General features: G+C 37.6%; 1 protein-coding gene across 1 annotated transcript in view; it reads right to left on the bottom strand.

The window, feature by feature from the left end:
* Positions 1–12,017, bottom strand: part of ST18 (suppression of tumorigenicity 18, zinc finger) — a gene marked incomplete at its 5' end in the record, with an annotated part of 49,624 nt that extends 37,607 nt beyond the window's left edge. Inside the window, 4 exons of the mRNA XM_009070450.1 lie at positions 1,441–1,575; positions 4,330–5,127; positions 9,399–9,589; positions 11,938–12,017. Coding sequence (XP_009068698.1) covers positions 1,441–1,575; positions 4,330–5,127; positions 9,399–9,589; positions 11,938–12,017 — 1,204 coding nt within the window. The remainder of the gene's footprint in view (positions 1–1,440; positions 1,576–4,329; positions 5,128–9,398; positions 9,590–11,937) is intronic.
* Positions 12,018–12,436: the final 419 nt, after the last annotated feature.

Here is a 12,436-nt window from a genome sequence, read left to right as displayed (position 1 = left end):
TGATTCATACACCACTAATACAGTTGACTAGAAAAGCCAGGTGATAGAGGAGCCCTGGGTCACACAGTCATGCTAGTTGTAGCTGCAGTCCCTTTCTGTCTCAGGGAGGGCAAGCTCTCAAGTACAGGAAGGCTGTTTATGCATTTTATCAGATGATCTGATCTGAGTATGTCCCTTTTGAACCATTATACCTTCTGATCATCTGAGCTGTGCTGAAATTACTTTGGACCAATCGGTCATGCTTCCAAGCAGCGGCTTACACTCTTAGTAGTGATTACAACCTCTTGCATGTACATTTCTTATGCCTTTTGATGTGGATCATCTTTACTAAGACTGACATATATGTCTGTGTTAAACAATATACATCTTTGAGACACAGTGCTTCACAAAATCTGACTGGTCAGTCAACTGGTTTGTTCTGTCAGGAACCAAATTATAATTCTTTTTTTTTTTTTTGATAGCAGGACAGAACACATCTGATTGAAAGTGTAATAAATAAAAAGGACTTGTTAATTTTTACTCTTTAGAAAGTTAATGTTGCTAAGGCCTTGGAAATGCAGCAGCCTGCTTAACTCAGGAGATGTTTCCATAAATACAATTTACTACAAGATTTTAAAAAAGGGAGAGCTACAGTTAGAGAGAAGATGTAGGTAAAATGCAAATATCCTTTTAATTTGTTGTTAGGCATACTATCACAAAGAACAATCTGACTAACTAAGTTGTTTAAGTGAATAGTTTTACATTAACTTTTGACTTATAATGGAGCATTTCATTGCATCATATTGCAGGATTACACATACACACAAATCGATGTAATCAGATTAGCACAGTTAGAAATAAGCAGGGAAACTCATGCAAGACTGGGCAAAAAAGGGGTTAGTGTGATACTGTCATAAGAGAGGGACCTGCTGTGGACAGCACTGGGATGTACTGATGGAATTAACCTTTTTGAGCTCAGTGGTAAGGGGAACACTGGAAACATCTCTCCATAAGCATGCCCAGGCCTCTCAGCTGTTGGCAATGAAAACCAACAGCCTTGGTGTGTGATTGCAGCAAATGAGGCCACAGCTCTGGAACAAGCAGGTGATGTTTGTTCTGCATGCCTTAGCAGAGGCATGGGCAAGCAAGATCTTGAAGATTCATGAGACCACAGTGGCAGTGTGGAGATAGTTTTAGCTCTGATCTTATCTTTCCAGGCCACCTGAGGAGTCTACTGATGTTTGTAGTGCTACTGCTGAGGAGTACTTGACTGCATAAATGCAGGAGGCAGGACTGCAACTATGAGCTGGAGGGCAAAGAAGATGTGATGGCTTCTTTCTCAGCCTCACTCTGCAATCTCATCCAGAAAAAGGGGTGTTCTTCTCCAGCATAAGCACACACTATCCACAATACTGAGCCAGATCCAGTTGTTATTCTGGACTGCAGGGTAATGATACTCACTTTCTAGTGGCACTCTAACTTTATGTGGACAGCCTGAGAGACTGCGATGGTGAGGGTACAGCCCAGTCACATGCCCTGTGCCATCACATCCTGGGATAGGGCATTTGGTTTCTCTCTTTTCAGGCCTGGGTGAATCTGCAGAGAAATCAGATAAGGGTTTTGTTTAGTTTTAGCCCCTGTCTGCATTCAGCTGAGTGATCCTAGCAGCATGATACTCTCTATTTTGTACTTCAAATTTAATTCCTATGCAAAGTTTTAACAGAGATGTATGTGACTTAAACATCAATTTAGGCTTTCACACTGTGTCCTTTAAACAATTACTCCCCCCTCCCAACATGCCATTTATGTGCTAAGCTATATAGCTTCAGGATTGCAGTGCCATTTATTCCATTCAGAGCCTCAAACAGGACAGAAGCCACAATCCAATAAACCAGAAAACTGGCAGTATCAGCCAGCAACAAGATCTATAAAGGAATAAATAAAAAAGCAAAACCAATATTTTACTCTGTTAATGTCAGACTCCAGGAAGCTGGGACAACCAAATAAAAGCTGAGGTGTGAAACAAACAAACAAACAAACAAAAAGCATTTCAACCAGAAGCCATTCCTTAAATATCACAGATCTCTAGGCTGTAGGTTCTTTGTTAGGAAACTGAATACATGCCACTTTACATTTGAGAGGCAAGGCAAGCAGCTCCCTCTGGTACACATGGCAATGCTGCTTTGTGGAGCAGCCCACAAAGACAGTGAAAACATGGAGCAGCCGATACCCTTTCAAAGGCAAGGTCTCAGCCCAGCCCCACAGCTACCACTCTGTACTGGCCGCAGTGCATTCCCAATTTTTGTTTCAAGCACCTAGAATTGTGCAAGAAGCACTGGTCAGAAAGCTTTTATTTGATTTCCAATGCAGGATCAAAAGTCTGGGCGAGAAAGGAATGATTTCTGGTCCAGAAATTCTCTTGTGAGAAATCTGGAGGAAGTGGCCGCATAAATTGCTGAGGATGGTTTTAGCTCCATCTGTGATTGGCTGCCAACAGCATTTGGTGCTGGGGGAGAAAACAGCTGCAGCCAGCACAGGGAGCAGCCTCCTTCAAGCTAATTTTGTTGGACTGTGAGATAGGATGTGCTTAGGGACAGAATCACCAGAGACAGCTGAGGGTTAAACTTCCTGGCAAGTTTTTTGCTTTAAAAAAAAAATAAATAGAGAGGAAAGAAAATAGGCTGAGCATCGTCAGGAGATCACATGCTTTTTAGAATCACTGGAAACGGAAAGTGCTGCAATAGTGAATAGGAAATAGAGGGACCCTTAAATATGATTTAGTCTTTCCCCAATAATTGAAAAGGTTTATCATTAAATACATGGAAAAATATAAACTTATGCTATGTTTTTCTGATGTAGCATCCAAGAATGAAAATTAAGAGCTGTCAAACTTGATGGTGGATTTTTTAGAAATAAAAAACCCAAACAATTATATAGAGTGAAGAAATTGTGTGCCTGATACAATATTGACTGCAATCATATAGTGTTTATACAACCTGAGCAAAGCCTAGTGTGTTTCTCCATGAGTGTTTCCTCTGAAATCACCTGCAAACTACTGCTAATAATATGAAGGAAATCAGGAAGGGTCATTCTTACACCATTCCTCCTTCCTATGTGTGCTGTGAGAAAGTCACATTGACACCAATGTGAGCCTGGTGAATACAGCTGCTCTCAGAATAAGAAAAGATACCTGTAAAGTTCCTGCGTATGCCATAGCCATCTGAGAAAATAGAGGCTCACATAGTTTAGCAAGAAGATAGACTAATACCATGCATGCACAGCTTAAGACACACTCATAAAAAGACTGCTTAAGGCTCGAAAATTACATGCATGCATTTTCTTCCCAAATACTACAGGAAACATTTTATAGTTGCAACTCCTAAAACACCCTGTCAGTTATCTTTCACACTAAATGCTTTAGATAACTAAATTACTGTAATATTTGCAATGTCCACAGGGACTACTCTAAAATAACATTAGAAATACCAAAGTAAATCATTTATCAAAAGCAGAAATTGCGTCAATGCTGGGGTGACCTCGGTACGTTTGGAAGGCCAAAAGGAAAAGTCAAAGGACAGATGAATGTGTTGTTACTTACTACAGCAGAGAGTGTGTTTCTGAAATGACATCCCTTGATGTTCTGTAATTATCTTCAATTGAGGAGTTTCATACAAGACAACCCAGTTTACAAATCAAACCCAAATTTTTTTAATCTCCACTTCTGGAAGCCTGATTAAGTGCTGAAACTGGAGTGATGTTCTTACAGTTTTGTAGGATGCCACAAACCATCAGAAACAATAAAGATTTTGGAACTTACTGGTATTTCAGCTGATGGCGAATGAGGCAGAAGAGCACGGCTAGTGCTTTCCTGGCTCAGAAGTGCTGGCTGTAGCAAAATAATGCTGATATGTGAAGTAGACTGAACTCAGAAAACACATAGCTTAGGAATTAGGTGGTATCTTTGGAAGAGGCCAATTTTTCACCCTAACCTTGCCCTTGAGCACCATTTTAATGTCTTCTCTTTTGGCTGCTGAAATTTTGGAGGTATGTATTAATGCCCTACAGAGGAGGAAGCATAGGAGGAGGAAAAGGAGGAGGACTGTCAGTGCCAGCTACACAGCCCTTTTAGTACCCATTACTGATCATTTCACATAGCAGTTTGGCAGGAAGCCAAGTACCTAGCGTTTAACCTGGTTAGATGTAAGGCACTAGTGTGAAGGTACATAATTAACAAAATTACCAGCTAAATTCCAGATTCTTTACTGTTGCTATAAAACCCAGCTCAAAATCCTCTATCAGCCACAGGATAAATGCTTAAGCCAGTAAGAACAGCCAAAAATACTTCCTTACGTTTGTTGCTAAATATCTGTTTCCCACCAATGTCAATAACTTTGGTTTGTCTCCTTTCCCCTGCTAGATGCTCCAGAAGAAACCTATCCAGTTCCTTGTAGGTGCTGTGAAACACATGACCTTGCTCTGCCTGCAGAGCGATTGCTTGCTCTAGCAAACTCAAGTTCCCTTTTGTTTTGTCCAGCTCAACTGACACGTCTGTGGTTTCTGACAGGCACTCATTGTCATCTTCTTCACTTTCAGGGAAGGGGTTCTGAATTCTTTTCTCAAAAGGATCTGGGTGAAACGCCTGGGGTGCTCTCAGCTCTGTCTCTGAATCACAAAGTGTTTCACAAGGATCATATTCGACCTCTTCCTTCTTAATTTCTGGGACTTCCAGAATGCTGGGTTGATTACACTCTACAATATACTTCTGAGTTACATGGGGCTTTATACTAGTTTCTTCTGAGAAATTTGAGGAGCTATCCCACTCGTTGTCCATAATTTCAGAGTGGCTTTCATTTTCCTCCGATGAACAGTATTTTGGGTCAGAAATAAGAGTCTTTTCCTTTCCTTCAGCTGAGTTAATCAGGTAACATTCATCAGTGTCATCACTTTCTGTTTTTAAGGATTGAATGCCACTATCATTTAGATTTTCTGCCACTGTTTGACTGGGTGCATCTTTTGCTAATTTTCCCATGTTCATCAAAGATTTGGCCATAGTGTCTTGATAGCTGGAATAGCTGTCTTTTATTTGACTGGAATTTTCTTGCCCACCCAGATGAGGGGTTTCCTCAGATGATTTTGGAGTACTCTCTTCTGCATGACAAAAAAATCAGGAGAAAAATCTGTAAGAATAACTGGGTTTTGTATCTTGTAGAAATGATAGGAAGATACTTACTTACCAATTGTTGTTTCTTTACTCAAAGGTACTGTGAAATGATTGAATTCACACTAAGGCTATGTTTGAAATGGCTACTTCTGGAATGAAGAAAAACTCTTCTGGTATTATATCTACATTATATTATAACACCAACAATATGGCAAATAAATATATTGCCATTTCTCACTGATGGTGAAGACATATGTTGTCTTATAACATACACATGCACGCACTCATATACATTTATGTAGATATAATGTGCCATACATAGATACTACATATATACATATAATCTATGTAATATATGTGTGTATATATATACAAGCACACAAACATATTTTAAAATTCCTCTGATCTATTTTCACTTCTCTTTCATTTATGATTCCCAAATATTTTCTCAAAATTGACCCTAATTACTCTCCCAGTAACCCCATATCCCATGAAAGACCTTGATGGAAAAATCCTCAATACTTCACAAAGGGCAAGCTCCTGGTCACCATTGAAATTGCCACATTAAGTGATAGATCAGGTCATGCACAGGCAAACAGAAATGGTTGTTATGTACAGACTCATAAAGGACTTGTTAAAGACACCACTGAAGTGCATCCTGTCTTTATAAACATCTTTCTTCAGAAGAAAAGAGGCAGCCAGCAGGTAATAAAGGCTGCATGTAGGAGAGGTTGTCGGTGTGGAAGACAATATGCCTTTTGTATCTCATTTAATTTTTTATAAACATTTCCTCTGACAAGGACACTCAAAAATACATCTCCATCATCTTCCTTTCTGGTAATTATCTCTCTAAAATCAACACTGGTTTTGCCAGGATCAAGTAAATATTGCCATAGTAACTAAAAGCATTTTTGGATGAAGGGAAGAATTTAGTCACAACACTAGCCCCTTCAATAATGCTGATTATAGGGTACATTCTTTTGTTGGGATCTATTCAACATAAACTGAAAAATTTAACATTTTACTTCCTAGAAAGGAGGATGAATAAACAAGCACAGACTATTTCATAAGATGTGTCTGTCCTTTCCTGAATCAGAAGAACTCCAGGTTTAAATAATAAATTAAGCATAGTCTAAAATGCAAATGAAGTTTCTCTCAATAACACAGTGAGCTATTAAGAGAAAGTGTAAAGGGTTATGATAATTTTAAAGTATTATGAACTACAGAAAACAAATAAAAAGCATTTTCAGTGAATATGTCCAATTCATTGAACTATTCTCTCAATCCACTTAACTACCCACATGTGTACAATAATGATTTATAGACATTATACCTAATTATGCATATTTGGGCTGTGTTAGAGTGCCTAACAAAAGCTCTAGAAAGCAACAATTACCTCTGTTGCTTAGCTACATAGTTTAAAATATTCCTATTAAGTGCAGATTATTGTGGAGGGGAAAAGGGGGACAAAAATGCACATGTGCACCACAATGCATTTCACTTTACTGCTGCCAAACTGTTAGCATTTTGGGTCATTTCCAGTTTACATAATTGTTTGGTTCAACTGTTTGTTATATGTTAAAAGAAAATATTGATTAATTCTTATTCTTCTTCAGAAAATTGGACTCATGCAGGGAGAGGTGGCCTTGTGCACTGTCTGCATAAAGTTGTATTTAAAAAAATGTCTGTAAACCTTAGTGCAACTTTTTAGCAGCTGGTCTAGTACCACACACATTGCACTATTCTGAATAAAGTCTGCTGTCTTTTCACATCTCAGCAAGTATGGATGATGATTTGGCTCTATAAACAACTTTAGTCAAATGGGGTTTTATTATTTGCTCTTCTGCCATTTGGAAAATACAGAATCCCATCAGTGGATCATTTCAAAAAGTAACAAGTTCTAGTTCTAAAAGAAATCTCTCACCCTTCAAAAGAAAACAAACCAAACAAAACATAATAATGGTAACAGGTCTTTTCAGTTATTTTCCTCTGTGAAAAAGTGAAAAATAAAATAAATTCATAATATCAGAATTTTACTCCTTAAATAATCAGCAATTTTTAAAAGCAACTTTTAAAAAATTGTTGTTGAGTCAGCCTTAATGGTTCACCTGTCCCAGCTTTGCTTTTCACTTCTTCAGGTTGTAAATTTACTTTAAAAATAATCAAAACTCAGCTTAGTTTACAGTCACATCAATCCATGAACTGAAACATTAACCGATCAACAGAAAAGAGTCATGAGATCATAATAAAATAAGCAATATTACTCTAAGAAACTACAAATAAACCTACATAGACCAACTGTATGCTATAGCTAAAATTTGTTTCATAGCTGGCAAAATTGATGCAAAAGGGGTAGGTCATGTTATCACTGACACAACCAGGTTGAGAGATATCATACCGGTATCAAATAAATATTTTTGAAATTAAGTGTTTTTTGTTTTGACTGAAGGGAATGGTGCAAATAGGGTTCCCTTTTGTTTACTTCAATTGATCTGGCCCAACACTTGCCATTTTTTAAAAAGAGAATTGGTTAAATACTTTAGGTTCATCTGTACATGTCACAGATTATACCTTTATGCCAATCTTAGTATTTTCCCTTCATTGAGTTCTTCAGGATGTATAGAGGACAGACACAAGGGAAAGAAAAACATATTACAGAGGGCAGAAACAGGGCTGAATCAATACAATGAAAATTAGCTAAAATCTAAATATCTAAAATAAATTTAAAAAATCCAAATGAATGACAAAAAGCCCCAACAACTATATGGGAACTCTTAATCCAACAGATTCCTCACTGATGCTAAGAGATAGAAATACTCCTTGCAGGCTGAACAGGTGCTGAAATCCATGGAACTTCTTTCTTGATGACTTTAGCTTGGCAATGTCACCCAAAAGACAGAGACATTGGGTATCACCTAGATAATGAATGCTCTGTTAGAAGCTGGAGCAACCTTCTTGACTTTCACAGCAATGGGATACAGACCTTTGGAAGAAACTCCTCCTAGGAGACTTAGAAGTGACAGCTGACAGAAAACTTCGCCATATAGCAGTGACACAAAGACCTCCACTGATTTTGGTAGAATCAAGATTTCACTCTTTAATCTGAAAGACATACTTCATCCTCTTCTATGTGTTTTATAGTATTCATATGTGCAAAATATGGGGGATGTGTGCATGTGTGTGTGTTTTGTTTTAAGGAAATTCAATTTAGAGTAGATAAATACAAAAAGTACTAATCTCAGTTGATCATAGAATCATAGAACAGCTCAGGTTGGAAAGGACCTTGAAAGACCAGCTCGTCCAACCTTTTGTGGAAAAGGGGCCGTAGATGTGGTTATCTACCACCCTGTCCTTCCAAAATATTTGCTAAGAAGAAGCTGAGTGGAAAATAAATTACCTTTAAACTCAACCAGAAACTGAGTGGAATATTAGTTCATGCTATTTATGTATTATCTATGATTACTAATTCCCCAGTGCCAGATGACATTCTTTTTATCTTGACATTTGTTGTTTACTAATGATTCCTAATATCCTCCCAATATCTTCCACTGATACCTTCTCACTTGCCTGATTAACTACTTTGGCAGGACTTTTTAAACAAATATGTGACAATCAATATAGTTTGATATTGTTCGTCCATCTTGAGTATATAAAAATATGTATTACAAAGTAAGAGTAATAATAACATACTGTAGATATATCTTTCTGTCTCCCCATCCTCATCCATATTTTCCATACAGGTTGTAGAAGTTTCTATAAATTGTTGGATGTGTTGGGTTAGCAGAGTTGGAATAACAAGTATAAAAGTGCTGAGTCTAATAATCATGTTAAACAGAACACATACAGCAGTCACACGGATGAAATTGCTTTGCTAAATGTCAAAGTCAACAATGTTTTGCTAAGCATTTTTTTCTTCCTAAGAGGTCTATATATTTCTGTGAAAATCTTCTCTTCATAAATGTATTTTTCTTAGTGGTGGGCTTAAGCTTGTTCTTTGACACAGGTGGTGGAGGAGCAGATGTTGCTCCATATCTGACCTGCTGTAGTAGTTGTCTCTCTGAGTGACCTACAAAGCATTTACTAGACCCCAGGATGAGTTATTGTACAAAGTAAATGGAAATATGATGGTTAAACCTGGACAGAAAGGCACAATCCCAACTCCATTAGAAGGCAAACAAATCCTGCATCCTGTTTGAAACTACTGTTTCTTATCTCCCTTCCTGTGAAATTCAAGTTCAAGCAGAGTTCAAGCAACTACCTGGAGTTGAGCTGCTTTCAAGGACACTGATCTCTTCCTGTAGTTCCATCCTTTCTTCATTTTCTTCTTTGCATTCCAAGCTGGGGCTGTAGTGGCGGGGTTTCATTAACAGGGACTTCCTTTTGTTGACAGGAACACCTGATATCTGGTCTTCAGCTTTTCTCTTCTTAGCCATGGAGCATTTGTAGGCACTGCAATGATCAATTGCCAGTTATAGAGAAAAAAGTGGGAGACGTAAGGGGTAAATTGTTTGAAGAATAGCACCACCCTCTACGTTAATTCTAAATATCAAAGTGAGTATCAAGTTGTGTCGAGTGGATATTTAATTTTTGATCATGTACTCAAAGTTCAAGCAAGTCCCATATTTTTTCACTACTGTCAAAATCTGTTTGGGAGAAAAGGAATGAGAAGACATAAAAAGCCAAAACTATAACCCAGCAGCCTTAAGGAAAGGATGAACAAAATTGTAGCCTGGGTTAATAATACAGAAACACAACTCAGGACAAAATTATACCATCAGTTGTACTGCAAGATTCCGAGCCTTTGGCTCCATTACCTTTACATCAGTATGGATATCCAATCACACACCTTGAGTTCAACAGCATAAAACCTATGTGAAACACACTGTACCTTGATAACATTTTACAATACAGGTCCTCTTTCAATATTAGTCCCAAGTGTTGGTTTAATTTCATTTATCCCAACCATAAATGCCTGGTTTAAGCGCTACGCAGGTCTCTGAATAGACTCTGATAAAAGACCCCTACAAAAGGCTATTCATCTCACTTAAAACTAGTTCTATGTGATAAAGAGGGGAAGTCATACCCTGGGAAAAGTCTTGCCCAGTCCAGGTGCCTAACTTTCAGATGACCGACATGAGAAGAAATATCAGGATTTGAGAGAGCAAGACCTTTAGCAGATTTGATAGACTTCTTTCAGCTCCTAAAAGACTCACATATTGAACTGCATATTAATTTTCTTCTACAGATATTTAGCAGTGTTTGCTAGCATGAAGTCGATCTGTATGACATATAGATGTTACATCATATAACACATCACAAAAGAGGCCTGAACCTTCAACCCTCCTTTTCTAATAATTATTCATGCAAATGATTTGATGTGATTTCATTGTTCTCTCACACACAGTATACTAAGAAATTTATGTAGTACGAACAATAGTGCTCATATTATATCTGTCAGAGATGAAAAAACAACATATATGGATCTGTGTAATCCACTCAATGGTTTCTCGACCTTAGGCACCCCCAGGGTGCATTACAAATCTACATGATGCCCTTAGGTGTTGGATTTTGCATTTGGCTCACTGACTTAGCTGCAAGATTTGCAAAAAAATCCGCGTATGACGAAAACTCCTATTGGTTACACATGTTACAAGCTCAACAGCATAAATTAATCCTTGCAAGGTATCTTATGTGCACTAAATTGGCTCAGGTTCTGATTGTTTTGGATGAAAGCATATGACTAACTTGAGCTTTTTGTTAAAAAAAAATTACCCATTTTTGGCTAAGCACCTTTTTGGCAATCCATCATTGCAAACATGAAGGACATGGAAATACAAAGATCTGCATTTTAGGGGGAATGTTGAAATTCTACCATATGCATCTCAAACACTGGATATTCTTGATCTTCTGAAAGCTGAAATGCTATGGGCATCAGAAATACTGGATGCTACACACATCCTGTAGTTCAATGTAATATGGCTTCTGTGTTGTTTCTCTGTTTATGAATAGAGGATAGCATGAATGTCATAGTAAAGCTTAGAATCACAATGGTATCAGTGTACCACTGGAAATGATGACCATATAACACATATCAGAGATGCATCTAGTGCAGAAAAATATGCATAATTTGTTTCTAAAATATACATTCAGGAATTTCTTAAATCATATTTGTGATTGGCAGTTCATACCAGTCATGTTGTTCCAGGAAAATTGAATAAAGAGCAAAAGTTTGAAAACCCTTCACACACAATTCTTTTTATCAACCAAAACCTTTGCTAGGTTTGTTTTTGATCTTTCATTCTTTCTCAAGGTTTGAGTTTCCCTCCAGTAGATACTGTGAGAGTGTTTAGGACATGGTGAATTTCCAGTGTTTAATTCCCCTTTGACAAAGCTACAGCTGTTTCTTACACAAGCATAATTAATAGATTTTTGGAACTGTAGATCTAATTAGATCATCTAGTATGCCCTCCTGTGCAACACAGGTCACAGAACTTCATCTAGCTCTTCAGCCTTAATCCTGACTTTGCGTATCTCCTAGTAAAGTTATGAGAAAACATGGTAATCGAGTAAATTCAATGCTATATTCTTCCTCATTGACTACAATATTTCTCTAGTAACATAATGTTACAAGTCCCACACTGTGGACCGGCATAATAGTTATTAAACATGTTGGTTTCTTACCACAACTGGAAAAGTTAGTCAAACTCAGATGCCAGCAGACCACTATCAAGACCAGTGTGGAAGTACTGCAGCTACCTGCAGATGTGCTCTGGGAAATGAGACCACAAGCATCTCACCTGACTGTAACCACCACTGTTTTCAGCAGTAAATCAAAAGCTGTGGCATTCAACTCAGGACAGGAGGCCCTCATATCTTCCTGGAAGCACATTGTTCATGTTAGAAATTTTATTCTCCATAAAAGACTGATGCATTAACTTGTCCTTACTGTATCTTTTTTTTTCTGTACACTCATTCTATAGTTCCCATAATTTTAAAAGAAGTGAATACATGAGATTCAGCTGTTAGTAAAATCATTCCTGACACCTTCCACTGTGATTAGAGGAAGATGACAAAACACAGTTGTTGCTTATTTCCTAGGAAGTTCAAATTGCATAGTCCAGGAAAAGATTTTTCAGCTCTTGCTTTTACTGATGATTTTTTCAACTGCTGGTTTTGAGTTTTAACAGTAATCTATAAGTTTGCAAGAGCCTGTTTAGAGATCTATCATATATCAGCAATTCCCCTCTTTTTCTACCTTGCAGTGGTTAAAATTGAAAATGTAAATAAAACCAGAAA

This window comes from Acanthisitta chloris, unplaced genomic scaffold (genome assembly GCF_000695815.1).
Source record: "Acanthisitta chloris isolate BGI_N310 unplaced genomic scaffold, ASM69581v1 scaffold5332, whole genome shotgun sequence".
NCBI lineage: Eukaryota > Metazoa > Chordata > Aves > Passeriformes > Acanthisittidae > Acanthisitta > Acanthisitta chloris.
This window is presented reverse-complemented; position numbering and strand designations above follow the sequence as displayed.